Source organism: Erithacus rubecula, assembly GCF_903797595.1.
Source record: "Erithacus rubecula genome assembly, chromosome: 6".
Lineage (NCBI taxonomy): Eukaryota > Metazoa > Chordata > Aves > Passeriformes > Muscicapidae > Erithacus > Erithacus rubecula.
Genome location: NC_136688.1, coordinates 22,648,476 through 22,665,820, shown reverse-complemented (window position 1 = coordinate 22,665,820; position 17,345 = coordinate 22,648,476). Strand labels below are relative to the sequence as shown.

The following is a 17,345-nucleotide window of genomic DNA, read 5'->3' as shown; positions in this document are numbered from 1 at the left end:
AAGTGGTAGTTAAAGTTTCAGGAAAGACCAGCAATCAATGTTTAGCTTCTTTGAAGAATAAGACTCTCATAATTTCTTTAACATGCATAGAGTTAAGTCTAGTTTCAGAACTCCTGTTTTTGCTATAGTAGAAAACATTATGAGCAAAATGCATAGAGTGAAAAATTTAATGATAATATGATAAGGAGTGTGCCAGGAAAAAACAGATTTTCATTTGTGTTGGTACATTTCTGTGAGCAACAGCAATTTTAGTCAAATTGTGCTCAGTAGAGAGAAAAACATGTAAAACAGAGAGGGCAGACATGCACATACTTTAAAGTTACTTTTTTTCTTCTGACAAGGGTGAGAAGATGTCACTTGCCAAACACATGCGTTTTCTGTAGATGAATCTGCCTCTCACTGAACTACCAAACTACTCTGTTCTTTATTTATCTGTTTTTATCTATCCTTTTATGTTCTTATATTTTATCTTTTTAATTTTTCTTTATGTGTCTTACATGACTTATTCGTATGTATTAATCTTATATAAATACTACACATTATGACAGTGATTTATTTGGAATTTAAGCTTCAGCTTAATTCTGTGAGTTGATTCTTTTCCAAAGCAGAGAGAGACAGTTCATTGAAAGACTTAAATTTGTCTGCTGACACAGTCAGTGACTACCTGAGAAAGGCTGAAGTCATCCGTCTCCCCCCTCCTGCTAGGCTCCTGAGTGAGGGTACCAAAGACAAAGCTTCAGATTCAAACAGTTCAGTTCAAAATCTGGCTTCACTCTCACAGGAGAAACTGACAATCTGAACAGACTGGAGCTGCTCACACTGCACTCCCTTCGAACTGTTTTGGAATTCCTTTGATTGTGCTAACAAGAAGAGAAACTCTTGAATCCTCCTTTAACTGTTGTGACATAACACAATGCAGTTATGCACTGAGTGTCCACTGTTTCACAGTGAGGCTGGTCAGCTTTCTACAGATACCTGACAGGCTTAACTGTTGACAAATTCTGCTCTCCTTGTTTAATTCCTTGTGATAAAAGTTAGAAAAATTCTCAAATAGAAATAGGACATATAGAGAATACTCAGAGTTGCCACAGATTAATCGGGCCCTATAGAGAAATAGATGTCGGAATATTCTTGGACTAGTAACTTCTCAAAAATACATAAAAAACTAAAATATAAATGTATTTATTATTACACAAAGGAAAAAGACAGCACAAATTAATAACGTCTAAAATTAAAAAAAAATTCCAACCAATTTCATGAATCTGACTATTAGAAGGGAACATTATTCCATTAAGAGATACATCAGTTCAGACAGTATTAAAGATGGGGGGAGATTGAAGATTGGCCTTTTCAACACTACTCTTTAATATATAAATGCTTAATTTCTACATGTACCTGAAGTTTCACACAGACACAGCACCATTATCTTCATTCAGCTAATAGGTATAGGTATAGAAGATGAAAACACAATCAAAATGCTGCAGGAATGTTATCAATCATATGCTGCTTATAGAGCTCACAGCAAACTCCACTCTCCTTGTTTAGCAAATGTTTGTACTGAGGTATTTCCTCAAGCCAGACAAAATCAAGACCATCATCACACAGTATTTTTCCAGCTCTATTGGTCTGTATCTGGAGTGCTCTTCACAGGCCTGAAGCTCTTGTTACGATTACACAGATTATTGATTGCTAATTGAAGGCAAACATGATTTTACACTAGTACAAAGTCTAAACTCTCTTGGGTGATTTCAGGAGTTGTAGAGTATTTTAGCATAAATATTTTCTTAGTAGACATCTTTGTTTTTGTTTGTACAACAGCTTTGCTTTTATATTTTTATCTGGGAAAGCAAAGAATTCCAGAGGGATGTGTGACCTGATCTGGACAGGTTTCTGCTGTGCTTACTCACGTGCGGCGGAAGGCAGCTCGAATATCCAGATCTCCACTTACAGGTGCTTCTGATATGACAAAAAGGAATGAAGAAAAAAGGGAGAGCAAGTCAACAAAAGGCAAAAATACCCTGCTATTTCTAAGGTTTTCCTTCACAGACATTTTTAGAAACAAATTATTGTCTTTTAAAGAGAGATTAATTGCATACTGAATGATTAATGCATAATTTTTAAACATGAAGGCTTCACTAATTAGCTTTCAACATCCAGTGGTTTTTTTCATAACTTATTTCTGTCTCATGTTTCATAATAACCTGGAGCCTGATGGACTGTCTTATCTCTTGCTTGTCAATTCTGCTGCAAATTTTCAATTCCAGTTGTGTCTTCACAGAGTATTTAAGCCCTAATGAGACTATGAACTGGACACCAACTGAATACCATTATTTATAATAAATTATAATCTATCCTCTGACAGCAGAGGTAAAGTCTTGAAACTATGTAGAGAGGTACAGAAACTTAATTGAGGATGTAGTATATTACACTACTGGTATAAATTGGTGTGGTGCTGCTGTTGGGAGAAAAATCATTCTCAGTTGCTGCTCCTAAGTCTTATGAGTCCTAGCTAATGAAAATCCAAAAATTAACACTGCTGATCAAGCAACTTAATAAACTTTCGTCAATACATTAGGTTCACTGGCAGCTGGACACAAGTTAATGTTGCTGCCCCTTCAACAGAATTGCTGAAACAGGAAATGGTCCAAACATTCAGCTCTTTCAGGCAGTCCAGCTTATAGTGTTTTACTTAAACTTTTTCACACTCAAGGCAAATTGGTGTTTAAAATGTACTTCCTTTTCAATTTTTATAAACTTTTCGGTATAGCACTTGTGAGGGTGGCACCATGCATTAGGTGAAATGAGACATCTGCTCTTAGAGCAATTTTATTTCACAAGGTCCTTCTCTATGAGTTGAATTTATTCACATAGGAGGGAAAAAGGAATTGACAGTGGTGTCACATGTCTAAATCTTTTTTTTTTTTCAAATATCAATTTTTAGTACTGAATATTTGCCAAAATAAGAATGAACTTATCTTCTATTCTAGTGGAATTAAACGTCATGAAAGAATGAATCTGAAACCAGAATAAAGCCGGAGAAAATGTGGGCAGTTTTGCATCTTTGTGTGTGCTGTCTTTAAAAGCATCACAGTTCTGACTAGAGTGATGACCAAATTGTTCTACTGATCTTAATCCCATTCTCCTTTGTGGTCCCCTCTAGGTGTATCTCTAGATCTTCATGTCTGTGCTTGTCTAGTAACCATTATGCACAAGAAAGAATTGTTGGTGGCCAAAAAAAAAAAATCAGGGGCAGAAATATTTAAAAAAAAAGGATGGGAGGAATTCACCTTACCATTGACTGTCAGGTTGAAACTAGAGCTATCAAATTTGTCCTTGGTAGACACCTCACATCTGTACCCTCCTGCAAAAGTCATGTTTGCTTCTATGATTTCCATTTCAAAGGTGTACACCTAGAACAGACATCAATGATACAATAATTAAGTTAGAAAATGAAATAGTGGAACACAGAGAGAGGGAATTAATGGAGAGAAATATACAAGAGAATCAACTATGTCTTTGTGTCCTTTTAGAGCTAAGAACCTCCTGAGTGTCTAACTCATTCCTGTAACAAAAAATTACCAATAATCCTCAATTCAGTAGAAAGAGCTGAAGAGTGCTGTCAGTTCAGGTATTCCTGAGGATACGTTATATCAGCAAACTATGCTGGGACATACACTAATGTGCATGCACATATTGCATGTGCATTAGAAAGGGGAATAAAGCTTTCACCAAGCAGTTTCAGCTCTCCCCAGAGCGCTTACAGAGCATGCCAAAGTTCAGCAAAAGGAGTGGCTCATGTGAGAGAGTCTGTCCAGTTCATCCAGGAGAGGGTGGTAGTGGTTCATGTACCACAGAGGATCCTAAGTCGTGGTACAGACTCCTGTGCTCCTTTGGACAAATTTGCGGTAAGAAGTGGGTCTTACTCAGCTCCTTAAAGCACTCCAGACAATCCAAGAGAACAATAAATTCCAGCACTAGGAGGGGAATGATTGATCTATTAAGGCCAAGACAGACTATGCTAAAATACTTTTCTGATTATTGTTTTCTCTTAAGTATACCAAGCTCCTTGAGAGGAAGATGAAGGGAATCCTGCAGTAGCAAGTGCAAAAGTACTCCCAGTCCTCCAGGTGTTTTCTCATTTCACCACAGATAAAGTATGCTAGAGTCCATTTGCAGAGCTTGTCTCTTGTCTGTGTGGCCGAAATACTGCCTTACTTCTATGGATAAGTATAGTCCTGTGTGTTGCTTTGGGTACCTTAGCATCAAACCATTTCTATTTTATTATATTTTCCTCGGATTAAAAGTTAGTACTTAGAAGACAGAGAACGCAAATCTGCCAATTGTACCTTGGTATTTCGATCATAATTGTCATGTAGCTGGAGATGTTTCCCCACTTTGCTTCCCAGGTCCATCCACTTTCCTTTGAACCATTTCACTGATGGCTTCTTCAGCAGGCTCTCACCTGCAACTTTGGCAGTGAATGTGATGTTTCCACCTTGTAGGAGAAGTAGATTAATGTAAGATTATGAATAATGTTTATCTGTCATATCACTGCTGTACCCTGTTCTTGGAGAGCTAATAGTCAAGCAACAGGTACAGTTTACATACTTCACTTGACTAACATTTTGCACTCACCAACAGTAACTTCTCCATCCTGTGGTCGTGCCACAAAGAGCCCAATGGGGTCCAGAGGTGATTCTGGTTGGGTCTCAGCAGATGAAACTGAAATAAAAATAATAATTGCTATTTAGAATTTTTCACATCGAATTATAAAGTGAATTAGTTAATTAATTTTAAAATACCTCAGTAGATTTCTTCTGCCTCTGAGATTCCTTATTCTTTATGATCTGCTTTCATCTACTGTCTCTATCTCACCTTCTCTAAGGAGACTCTGTGTATGTTCTTCCCTTCTGCTAATAAACCAGATTTTATGACAATGTTAATTCTGTATTACCTTCTGTATTTTGGCTGCTTTCTGCTGGTGGAGCAGGTGACTCTGAAGCAGCTGGGGCTGGAACAGCTTCTGCAGGAGTGACTGTTTCACTCTTTTCTGGGAATGAATGTAAACCAAGATTAGAGAAAGTCATATTTCCTCTTTCTTTCTGAAGAAATTTTGCTAAAGAACAGCCTTTAATATATGTTAGGAAATGCAAAGAAATTAACTTTGTTTCCTAGAGCTTAGAGGATGTGCTGGAAGCAGAAGGGGCCCACTGAAGCTGGATGATGAGGTTTTTTTCTTTTGCTGAGCTCAGAAACAACTGATGCCTGGTTTTTAAAATCCTAGAGTATTGATGTGTAGAAACTTGTCAGCTGATGAATATTGCTATTATTTGTTGCAAACATCAGTAGTCTAAACAGAAAAGGTAATGAAAAATTATTACCTTTGTAAACAGTTTGCTCATTCATGAGATTTTGTTTAATGATGCTGCTGGAATGTAATGTTACAAAGGCTGTTGTGTGCAGCTTGGAAAAAGCTCTAGACACTGCTAGTAAACAATATGGATAAAGTATTTTAAAAATCCATCTGTAATATCTTCCCCTAGCTTATAGAAGTTTGTATCCTCTCAATTAAACCATGACCTCAGAGACAAATTCAGGCAAATGCACTTGGCACAATGGAGAAGACAGAATTGTCTGAAAATGGAGTAGGAGTGAGCAACTGGAGCAGATGGAGGGAGGTAGAATTTCTTGAAATAGATCAGTTGCAGCAAGATATTTTTTCCCTGTAGGTAGTGGAGTCACTTCCAAATAATAATGGCCAACCCAGTTACTCTGTAACATTACATATTCTACTCCACTATGCTCCATAGAATTATTTGCAAGTTATCTGCCCATATCAGGCTCTACATGGAACTAACCAGAAAGAGATGAGGAAAATGTAATGAATGCAGTTTGCTTTCAGGATAAGATAGTCAGCAGGACCTGCTGCTTGTATTTCTGCATGTTCTGACAGCTGGCAGAGTTGTCCCAATCCATAGGACAGGACTTCCCCTTACACATAATCTGTCATGCCCTGTCTTTGCATCTAGAACAGGACATCTTGAATCATGTTAAACATTCCTCAGTTTCTTTTCAGCTGACAGAAAGGTCTCACAAGGTCTCATCACGTTGCTAGAACAAACAGTGATAGCAAAGAAAAGGAAGTGATATGGACAACCCGAGTTTGTGGCTTTTCACCAAGTTAAAAAGCAAAAAGTCAAATACCAAAAGTGGTAAATGGATATAATTTTGGAGGGGAAAAAAGGGATCTGGAAGGTCAAAATGTTTTAAAAAATGAGTGATTTCATCTATCCCAAGCATCTAAGTTTTTAATGAGAAAATTCCAGAGAATTTGACTCTTGATATTTATTTCCAGGAAAAGCCTGGTGAAGTTTTTGAACTTCCTTTGTAAATGGTCTTTCAATGTGTACAAAGGTAATAATAATGGGAGGTACACAAATAATACAAAGGTTACTCTTCATATTCAAGCCCCTCTTGAAATACACATTTTTGATAGCTGGAGATTTTGAGAGAATTTTGAGTAATGTATGAGCTCCTAGAAACATTACAGTATAACTTGTAAATATTTTGTCAGTCATTACAATTTTGTATTTGAATTAATTAATTTAAAGAAAATACCAGTCTTAAAATCAAGCATCTTAGTTTAGGACAGAGTGAGGGTTAGACTAGCTTTGGTTTGCTTTTCAGTAGCTAAGTGTAAAAGCTTGACAGAATTATAAAGATGTACATTGACATTTCCCCTATGATCTCCTCTCTGTGCACTTCTGACACCTGGAAAGAGGTGTCAGCCACAGGAATTTATTCCTCAGCTTAATATGAATTAGTAGCTTCAAATAATTGGGCAAAACAGATGTATTGCTGGTAGAGAAGTTTTACAGGGTTAAAAGAGGCTAATTTCCATGGGCTTTATCCATGAAGGTGGGGGGGGGAATGGATGTGGGTCTGGAAATACTGATGAAACCAGAATTGCTCAGGAAATGCTTTACCTGGTTCTTTGACCTTGAGTTCAAATTTGACCTTGGAACTTCCAGCTATTACAGCATATATCACATCATCTTCTTTTCCTACGTTATTGATTGTCAGTGAATGCTTGTTTCCCTCTGTCTTGATGACATATTTTTCACTTTCAGTAATTTCTGTGCCAGCTCGCTGCCATTTCACCTTGATGCCAGATTTTTCTGTCTCTGCTTCAAACACAGCTGCGTTTCCGGCTGTCACCTCTGCTGTCTTTGGCTTCTTGGTAAATGCAGAAACTAAAAAAAGAGAGAGGACTCACTGAAATCTGTTTTGCAATTGTGGCATATCTGGTGTAGTCAGCTGTTGTGGCTGCAGACAGCTGCTGTCTCCTTTCCCTCCCATCTGCCCATGCAAGATATAAATTACAACAGCTTTCCACAAAGAAGCTGTGGAATTGTCTTTGAGTTTATCAAGTTCTGTGCCTCACTGAGATGTCATATCTCCTCCCATTGTTATGAAATCAAGTGGAATCACCTCACTTTCTGCCTTCCTCCTTTTTCCTCCCACATTGAGCTCTGATTTTACATAAGTTAATGTTCTGGTATGTGGCAAGATGGCATGGTATACATTCTCACATATCTAGCTGTCTGCATTAATTTGCCATGCACTTTTATCTAGAATTGTTAATTTTGTCCTAACAGCTGCTTAATATGGTTGTTACAGAGGATCAGGATCTGTTCTTCAACACTGCAGTTTGTGCAATATGCTGTGTCCTAATACACAACAATGAATTAATTGTTCATCTTTAATCCTTCTGTTTTGACTGATCAAGGCTTTAGTGCAAAGGGATTCACATTCCTATGATGACCCTTGTAATTTCATTCCAGCTAAAATGATATGAATTGTTGTTTGTATCAGAAGTTCTGCATTAAAAGCTGAAGTACTTGCCTACATGACACTCTACAACAATTTTAGTTGCTATATTGTTGTTTAATTAGAGTCGGCTAATTACTTACAAGGCAGATTAAAGTATTTCCTGAATGTGTCAAGATGGAAGAAAGCTTATAATGAGAATTAATGAAATTATTAATACTTTGAGAGAACAAGTGTAAACCAAATGATATTTTAATCAATATGCAATCAAAATAGGACAGCAGATAGGAAACTGTAAACAAGAATGTATCATTATTTTGATCCATGAGTATCCTAATCTCCCTCAAGTTAGATTTTGGTAAAGTAACTTATTTTACTAATTTCTTTAATCTAACTTATTTATATTTCTTCATCGTATTTTGAATCAAATTTTTCATTTCATGCTTGTGTTTTAGTCTTAATAAAATCTGTTTTCATTTGCTAATTGTCATGATCTATGTCATGTGTAAAAATACCAGCAATTAGCATTCTGATTCATACACTGCATGGTTTGTTGTGCATCATTCTGTCATCTTTCTATTGACTCACCCCTGTATAACTACATTTTTATAAAATACTAGCAATTTCATCACATCTAATTTCATCAGTCACCTCTGTGGCAAATTGTCTATGCCTCTACTCCTTTGGCAGCCACAAGAACTCTTCCAAACAACACGACAATGGTTATAATTAGCTTTGAACTTTTAGTTCTTCTCTATAATAATGGCATGAAAATGTTTTTAAAGGAAAAGTTTGTATTCGTGATCAAATGTGCTTTAGTTCATGTAAATGGCATAATATTAATAATGCCATCTATTCTTTTTATAAAATCTCTGTTCCTGTAGCATGTCTTCAGACTGCATAATGCAGTTGACCTTAGTGGAGTTACATCTGCAAAGGTTTAATCTGATGGCCTTTGGTCTTTAGTTGTAATATGATTCATGTTTTTTGCATTGTTTTGCAAAGGATTTGAACCTTTTTAAGCATTAGCCAAAATATGAACTACAAACACTTTAGAATTTAGTTAACATTGAATTTTTCTTTTCTTCATTGTATAAAAACCAAAATTACATTTTTTCAACTTTTTGTCCCCCTCCCCCTTTTGTATTTCAGATGAAACCCCAATTTTAGTTTTCAATCAGCCTAGAAAAGCCTTGACTGAACTCCTGTTTTTTTCTTCTGCTTTCCTTCCCTGTTAAAAGTGTGGGAAATTTCTTCTGGGAGTGGAATGTTCCTGCATGCTTGTAATTGAGTTTTTTTCTGATCTGGTGCAATAGTTCTTTAAAATAACAGTGCTGTGTGGAATACAGAGCAATGTACTGTAGTGTCCTACAGCACACTGCCTGTTCCCAGTTGCACACCTTTTGATATAGTATTACCCTTCCATAAACCACACAGCAGGGTGTACATTGATGCAGTGTATCCTGAATAATTGCAGGAGAGTTACTGTGCACAGCAGGCTGGACAAGCAGGATTCCAGAGGCATGGCAAGGTGGCCAGGGTCCTGCACAGTGGGGAGACAGGTGAGCCCTGGTCCCACCCCACCACTGACTCACTGGCTCCTTTCCTACGATGCTACAGACAAAGCAGCAAAGAGGCATGGCTTTACTCTGAGTGCTATTATCATCACTCTTCTATTTAAGCACAAAAGAATCTATAAATATATTAATTACCTAACAGCAAAGTGATTTGTAAAGGTTCCAGCCCACAGTGTCAGGGTTTCATGACATGCATACTTGGAAGTAACTCTGTGATCTGCTGCACACCCCATAAAGTGATTAGGTTTCTTACATTTGCTTTGTAGATGACTCAACAAGAACAAAATTGCTGGTGAGAACACAGTGAGAAATCTCCACCACTACATAATATTTCTGGCTTTAGGAAATCTAAACACATATGCAGAAGTTTATAAGCAAGACTGCTTGTATTCCCTCCCCTCCCCCTTTCCTGCCAAAAGACTCACTTGATTCCAACCTAAAATGATTATGAATATTTCTGGTAAGTACAGAATTGGAAAAGCCCAGGAGAACAAAGGCCTGCAAGAACAGTTGTTGTGTACCCACTTTTTCACTGCTAAAGGAGGCTTGGGTTTTAAGTGAGTCTTTTTCCTGTACTTTGGATTCAGTCAGTGCAGGGCAGTGTCCAGAGTGCCTTCTCTCTATCCAACTGTTTTCTCTTTCATCTTTCACTGCTCTTTTTGCAAAGGAAAACTAAAGATCTGGGGCTGGAGATTTTACAGGAAATCACTTTGCTGCAGAAGAGAGATTTCTGAACAAGCACATGAAGAAAATACCATAATTTTTCCTCTTGGGGAAAAAAGGGGTTGCTTGGCAGAGTAAAGAGTTCAGTTATTCCCCACCCCTTCATTGTGGCTGCTGCTTTAAGTAACATGTAAACCCAAGTCGACCAGAAGTTTTCTTTTTCTTATGCAGTTATACCAATTTAATTCAGGTATTTCCTCATTAGGAATACTCCTAAACACCACCATCTAAAACTTCTGGTCTGTGCTGAGGGCCATACTGTGCCTGCTTTTATCAGAAACACATTCCCCATCTGACAATCTCTCTCACTTCAATGTTTGGCTTCTACCCAGATAGACCTCCCTGAGTTCTATATATCCATCCTATACTCTAAACACTTGAATGTGACCACCACCATGAGGCTGTGGAAAGCCCAGTGACTGTGACACCTCTTGTGTGATGTTGTGGGATGTGTCTGCCAGCCACTGACAGATCCCAGACACTGTCCTGTGTTTATCCAGGCTCCAGGTGCCCATGCATTTAGGAGCTGTAGGGCTGGGTTCCTGCTGCCCACTGTGTTAACTCTGATTCCTGGTATGCTCCACCCAGCCAGCACAAGGGGAGAGAAAAGAAAAGTGACACTAGTACTAGCACACCATGGCAGCTCTGGAGAGAGAGCAGAGACCCATGAGAGTCAGCAGTGCTGATGAAGACAGGAATTATGAAGGTGCTCTGTGTGTGTGTTTAGTGGGGAAGGGATTGGTGTTGCTGTGGGGATTTAATGGAGGGAGACAAGAGGGATGTGAAGCTAATAAAAGAAAATGAGCCTAGGGCCACTTTGTACCAACCCATTTTTCAATACTTCCCCTCTCATAACCCAGGCTTTCCTAATCTCTTTTAGCTTCCATAATGCAAACACACTCAGATAATTTCTGAGTAACGTAAATCAGCACATTTTGCCTCAGGCAGAAGAGGAAACAGCTGTATGTGGTCTGCAGTTATCTTGCAGAAACCTTTTGGTGGTTAAGGCTGCAGCTACCAAACTTGCATCCTCTAAAACTCTTGAAACACCTGAAGAAGTGCACATCAGCCATAACACTAGACATGTTACATGAGTTACAGCTTAATTGGTCAGGAATAAAAACCTCTGTGTGGAGAGCTTGATCAGATTGCATTTTGAAAATTTATTAGTAGGTCTTTCAATCAGGAGGATGAAGAAAGATAAAATTCATTTGCTTTGGGTCAAATTAAACTAAAATGAAATAATTTCAGTTTCAAAAGTAATTTTCTGTAATAGTCACCTAAATAATATAACAAAACTAGTATTCTGCCTTCATTTTGCTGCCATTTATTAAATCTTCATATTAGCACCACCATGCTTTCTCCTTTACTTTCTGACCTGCTTTGAAGCAATGTCCTTCTGACATCCATCATCAAAAAATTATTACTATTATGATTTAAGTCTTTTTCATACTCTGCTATGCAAAACCAAAGAAGTGGCTAAGCTACTACCAGGGTTTCTATCTATTGTACTAATAATTGTTTCCTTTACTCTCTTATTGAACTATCTATTTACTGGGCTTTTATTTTATGAGAGACTGCTTTTCTGTTGTCTTTGTACAGAATTAAATTGTTACTGGGTAGCTGCTAAGCACGATTGTTCCTCTAATAAGAATAAAAATTAGTAATAGAAGCTAGAAGAGCAAAACTTATTTCATTATTGTCAGAAAAAGTGGAGGTAAGATGTATATTAAAATAATGTTCAAATTACCAAAATAATTTAATTTGCTAACAACATCCCTAAATAATCTGGCTTAGAATCACAACCACCAGCTGAAAACCTATTCCTGAAATACTGGAATTTCAAAGTACGTGTGAATCATGTGAAATGAAAGTGAGCAAGAAATGTGGATTCTACAAGAGTGATTTTAACTACATAGAGTGGTAGAGGAGAATGTGTGTTAGATGATATTTTCAGCTGACATTTCTGCCTTTCTGAAATAAAACCTGCTAAAGGTATAAAATCTTGAGGAGAATCTAATGTATCTGCCTGAATGCAGATGCTAGAAACTACAGCAGAAATTTGTGAGGAGTGAAATTAGACAAAATAATCACAGGTTTCTCCCAGAAAGCTGAGTTATCTTACTGTACATTCTCTGTATTTGGTGTTAAAATATGTGTTGGTTAATACATTTGATTAATATTACAAAAGTAGTATTAGCTTTTGGAATTTATTTGTTAAGACTTCATGTTGAAAATTGGTCTTTGCTTACACTTGGCACCCAGTTTTGCTTCTATATCATTTGCTCTTCCATTGAGTTAAAAGCCAAACTGAGGATAAGGAGACTTCAGTGATGGAGCTTGTAAATTCTTTTCTGAGGAAATATATAAAGATGCTGCACATTCCTCAGTCAGGACCTAAGTGGCTTCTTGCAATTACAAGCTTAATCATTCCATGATCCAAAAGCTATTGAAAGACTCAATCTTATCATTCCTTGCCTACTTCAGCAGCTGAGATTGCAAATTCCTGCAACATGAGCAACAGGCAAGGAATAGTTTCACTAATCAGTCACCTCTCTCCCTATGCATCCATCACACTTTCTGTAAAAGGGGGACAAGAATGTTCAGCTTTGTTTGAATCTTAACTTACAAAGGAGGAAACTATGTCTGTATGAATTTAGGGATTTTCCTGGTGCATAGAGTTTGTTGCAGTATGTTGTGCTAGTGCTTGCAAATGTGAAAGAATGATCTCATAGTCAAACTAAAATTCTGCAGTTTACTCTTCAATACACAACATTTGTTATTATTATTACTACTATTATAATAATTATTATTATTAGTAGTAGTAGTATTATGGAAGTCTCTGTGTACTTACAAGTTATTTGTAAATTCTTGGTGAAATTTCCTAAACAGAACTGCAAAATCTAGACTTTTCAATCTATAAAATATGTGAGCATAAAAGTTGACTGATTTTCAGAGAAGGTGAGTAATACAGACTTCTCCTTTTCCAGCTATAATTATGCACACACTTCCCATTAAGTCCCATTTATCTACTAAATTTGGTGTTTAAAATGTTGTTGGTATTTCCTCTTAATGTCATAAAATATTGTTAGGGAAATGGTTGGGGTTTTTTAACATTTCTGATTTTTCAGAACAAAAAATCATAAAAATTTTCCGAACAGTGAGCTTGTGAAGAAAGATTACCTATGAAATATTTAAATCAAAGGGAGAAGAATAGAAAGTGTCTGCAATAGAATCCTGCAAAAAGTGGCACTTTTCAAAGTTTGATTGAACACTGACACTAAACTCTTACAGGTCTTATAAATTCTGTTTCTCTTGTGGATAATGTAGATTTTCTAGAGTGCTAAGACAGTTCTTTTGGCATTCTTGAAATAAGTAGGGGAGTGCTTTATCCTGAAGTATTTCAGTTGGGCAGTTTAAAGTGAAAGAATGGTGGAAAATTTACTTCATCACACCAAACATATTGGTTTATTCAACCATTTTTGGTGGGTTTTTTTGGTGGGATTTTTGGGGGATTTTGGTGGGTGGGTTTTTTTACTTGTTTTTTTTTTGCTTTTTTTTTTTTTTTTTTCGTTTGTTTGTTTCTTTTGACATGTTAGAAGGCCTGCTAAATCAGCAGATACAAGCAGAATATCTCTGACCATTCTTTGGCATGAAGAATTTTCTTTTGCCTATATACCAGATGCAAAAATTTCAGTAATACAGACCAGGGGCTTCCTTGGGCTCTTCAGTAACCTAACTATGGTGTATGAAAGGAATTGTGGTTTATCCAAGTATGAATTGCCCAATGGTTATTTGGCCCTCCTAAGATGGTGTGCAACATTATCCCATCTTGAAATGGCTTGAACTGTATAAACAACATGAAATAGAAAACCAAAGGGATTAGTGTCTCCTGGAGACTGAGAAGATCCTCTCTAAAAGTTGTGGGGCATGTGACTGGTTCTGTCTCGGTCAGAGTGGGTAACAAGAGCTTTTCCTCCCCCTGCTGTGATAATCCCAGTGTTTGGTCTGGTTTGTTCATAAGAACTGTGTAGGACTAGTGATGTTAGACACCTGTTAGATTTCTCTGGAGAGATAAATTGGAATAGAATTTCTCCTCACCATTAGCCAGCAAAAGTGGGTATCTTCACATACAGAGACACTGCCTCTCATCCACAGAGAATGAAATTGTTAATTTAAAGGCAATTAAACAATTAGAAATCAGAAGTCATAATGCCAAGGTGATCACACTGTAAAATTTTGCCTACTCTGTTGTATTTCTTTTTGTCTGCATTCACAACAATTAGACATTTCAATAAAACTTAAAAATCATGTGACTTTAAAAGCAGAATATGAGTATGATTTTCTCATTTTTTGGGGTGATTACTCAACCTTGAAAGTTTACATTTTCAAGCTACAATTTCAGGATCTAACATGTATTTATTTTTTAATATACAAATCTTCTTTCATTAGAAATGGCAGCCTTATGAATATGAAATTATGTTATATTTGTAATACAGTGGGAGGACTGCTGACACCACTGTTGCTTTAGGGTTATCATAGAGAGGGAACACAAAGAATCTTGTTGCTTTAACCATGCTTTAGTGCTTTGCAGCTTGTAGTGGGAGAGCCTTTGGGTGTGTAATGGGTCTGCTTCTGGCAGTGGCTGATTTCAAATATTTTAGTCAAATGAAGGTTCTTCTTAACAAGCTCTTCTTTTGTTATTGTGACCATAGGAGATTGTCTCATTGGCCAAACTTAGAGGAGACCTTGGCTGCTTAGGCCTTTGCAAAACTCAAAGAGCACAATTAATGACTCTCCACAGCTGGCACTGGCTAACTCTGCACACTGCCCATTATTAAAAACACGTGCACCTTGTGCTGTACATTCAGGTAGTGGTGATTCTGGGTATGCACTGCATCAATTAAGTGACAACCCTCAAGTGGAGAATCCCAGATTTACTATAAATTTCTCCAGACCCAGCTACTGAATATGTTCACACTTGACAAACAATCATAAGTTCACTTTTGTCAGTTGTTTGGTTTTTTCCAAACTTGTGGACACAAAGTGCTCCTGAGGCATCTTTCTCTGCAGGTGTCCTGAAGTTGAACTGTCTCCTCCTTTTCTTCCCAGGCTCTCTTGCTCCTCAAAACACCAGAACCATTGCACCTTGCACCCCATCCTAGGCCTCCTCTATGTGGGCAGCCTCCAAGTGATTTCTTATTTGAAGATTTTTAGATTAAACCATTCATAAATCTGAAATACCTTCCTGGCATTTTTCTGTGGCTCTGTGACCTGGACTTTCTGAAAGGGCTTGTTATCTTCTGGCTCAAGGGGAAAGGATGAAGAAGGGCAAGGGAAAATAAATTGCATATATTGTTCACAGTACAGTGTTGCCTTTATTTTCTAGAGTTCTATTGTCAGTGGTTGAAATAACTAGAAAGAATAAACTCTGAACCAGGTACTGTTTGCTTTCATTTTCACATAGATTTCATTAACAATAAATACCATCAAACTTTGCCAAAAATACATCTACAAATTGTCAAGGGAAAAAAAAAACCAACCCAAAATCAAAGCAGGAGAGGTTTATACTATTTAACTGTCCAAGAGAGAAACTGCTTTTATTTTTTTTTTTAGAGTCCTAAAGGTGACTAGGAAAGGAAATGAGAAATTAAAAGCATCTGAGAGTGAAATGAGTTTCACCCCTATTTTTTCCTCCTCCAAAGTCTCTTGAGAAAATTCTGTGGCTGAGGGTTATCAAAGCAGACAGTGATTTCTCTGCAAGATCATTCAATATCTCTTACATTTATAACTTAATAGAATAAAATTTCTTTTTCCTGTCTACTTTTTCCTTTGAGGCATCTCATTTCTCTAGTATACATAATCTACTCACGTTTTTCCTGTCAAGCTGTTCTCAATTTTGTCTATTAGTCATGATCCTTACCTGCTTTCTTTACAGGCTCTGGCATCTTCCCTTAGTTTCTGGTGGAGCTCCCAGTTGTATGTGGAAAGCAGGGTATGAGTTACACAGGAATGTGGCTGCAGGGCTTTTGAGACCCCCTAAAGAACCACTTGCTGGAATCCCCCACCCTGCTCCTCCCCCTGATCCCCACTGTTGTCAACCAGGGCACCTTATCAGCAGCAGCACCACTTGACAGGCTACATCAGCTGGGATAAATATAGCCAAGTTCCAGGAGCCTGGAGCTCCAGCCACCCAAGGCTGGCTACCAGAGCTGTTGGTATAAACCAGAGCACAATGAGATGCTGCACATGTGTCTTGCAGCTCCAGGCATGTACTGCAGGGAGAATTCCAGCACTGCTGTGTTCATAGCACTCCCAGCAAACTGGATCTGATGGTTACAGCTCCTGCATGCTGCTTCCTGCTTACTCTAAGTGTGTGTCTGCTTGCATTCTTACTACTTATTTCAGGTTTTGTTTTTGGCATAATTGGGTCAGAGCTGAACAGACTCTTAGAAATTGTTTCTCTTGTTTCTTTTTTCAGCTCTTCTACCAAACACTGTATTTGTAGAACTGACTGTGAACTTTAAGGAAAGAACTTTCTTTTGCAGAGGCACTTACACATTACTGACATTTGCAGTCACAAGTAGAAAGCATGACACTACTTAAATAGTTTTAGTCCTCCCTCCCCATCCACCCACTTGATCCACAGCATGCATTTCTTGATAACTAGCAAGATTTTTTTTCTTTTTTCAAATATCATTTTAAAAATAGTCCCAAGGTTCTGTTTTATACCACTAGAAGTTTCAGTTTTTCTTAATCATATAGAAAAGATCTGGGGGAAGAATCTCACTAGAAAATTATTCTTGTATGGCCATTTCATGTTCCAATCATTCCTTCTTATTTATTAATATATTTATCATATGGTAAAATAGTAACTGTGAACAATCATTCTTTTATTATAATGATGGTTTATCAATTTTCAGTTTCAAACTTTACCAGAAAAACTCTGGGGGGCCAAATATTTAGCACATGTTAGCCACCACTAGTATTGACAAAATAATAATAATTTTTTAAAATTATATGTGGTGTTCATTTTTTCTCCCCAGCTTTACTATCCCATAAAAAAATAATTTCTAAAGGATTTAATCTTTTGGCACAGAGTTCAGAATAGAGCAGTGTGCAAGCAGCTCATCAGTCACTGTACTCTGTGTGTCTGTCTTTCACATCTGATGCCCTCAGTAGGCTGATAGGACAAATGTAAACATGCAAGAAACA

The 17,345-nt window shown here is 37.3% G+C and overlaps 1 protein-coding gene across 1 annotated transcript in view; it reads right to left on the bottom strand.

The window, feature by feature from the left end:
• The window catches only part of MYBPC3 (myosin binding protein C3), a 61,883-nt gene extending 45,676 nt beyond the window's left edge, over nt 1–16,207 (bottom strand). The window contains exons 1-8 of the mRNA XM_079307668.1: nt 16,054–16,207; nt 6,987–7,253; nt 4,955–5,050; nt 4,636–4,722; nt 4,347–4,495; nt 3,293–3,410; nt 1,908–1,956; nt 665–709 (exon numbers count right to left, since the gene is read on the bottom strand). Of these exons, the coding sequence (XP_079163794.1) occupies nt 665–709; nt 1,908–1,956; nt 3,293–3,410; nt 4,347–4,495; nt 4,636–4,722; nt 4,955–5,050; nt 6,987–7,253; nt 16,054–16,078 (836 nt within the window). The 5' untranslated portion in view covers nt 16,079–16,207. The remainder of the gene's footprint in view (nt 1–664; nt 710–1,907; nt 1,957–3,292; nt 3,411–4,346; nt 4,496–4,635; nt 4,723–4,954; nt 5,051–6,986; nt 7,254–16,053) is intronic.
• Between the last annotated feature and the right edge of the window lie 1,138 nt (nt 16,208–17,345).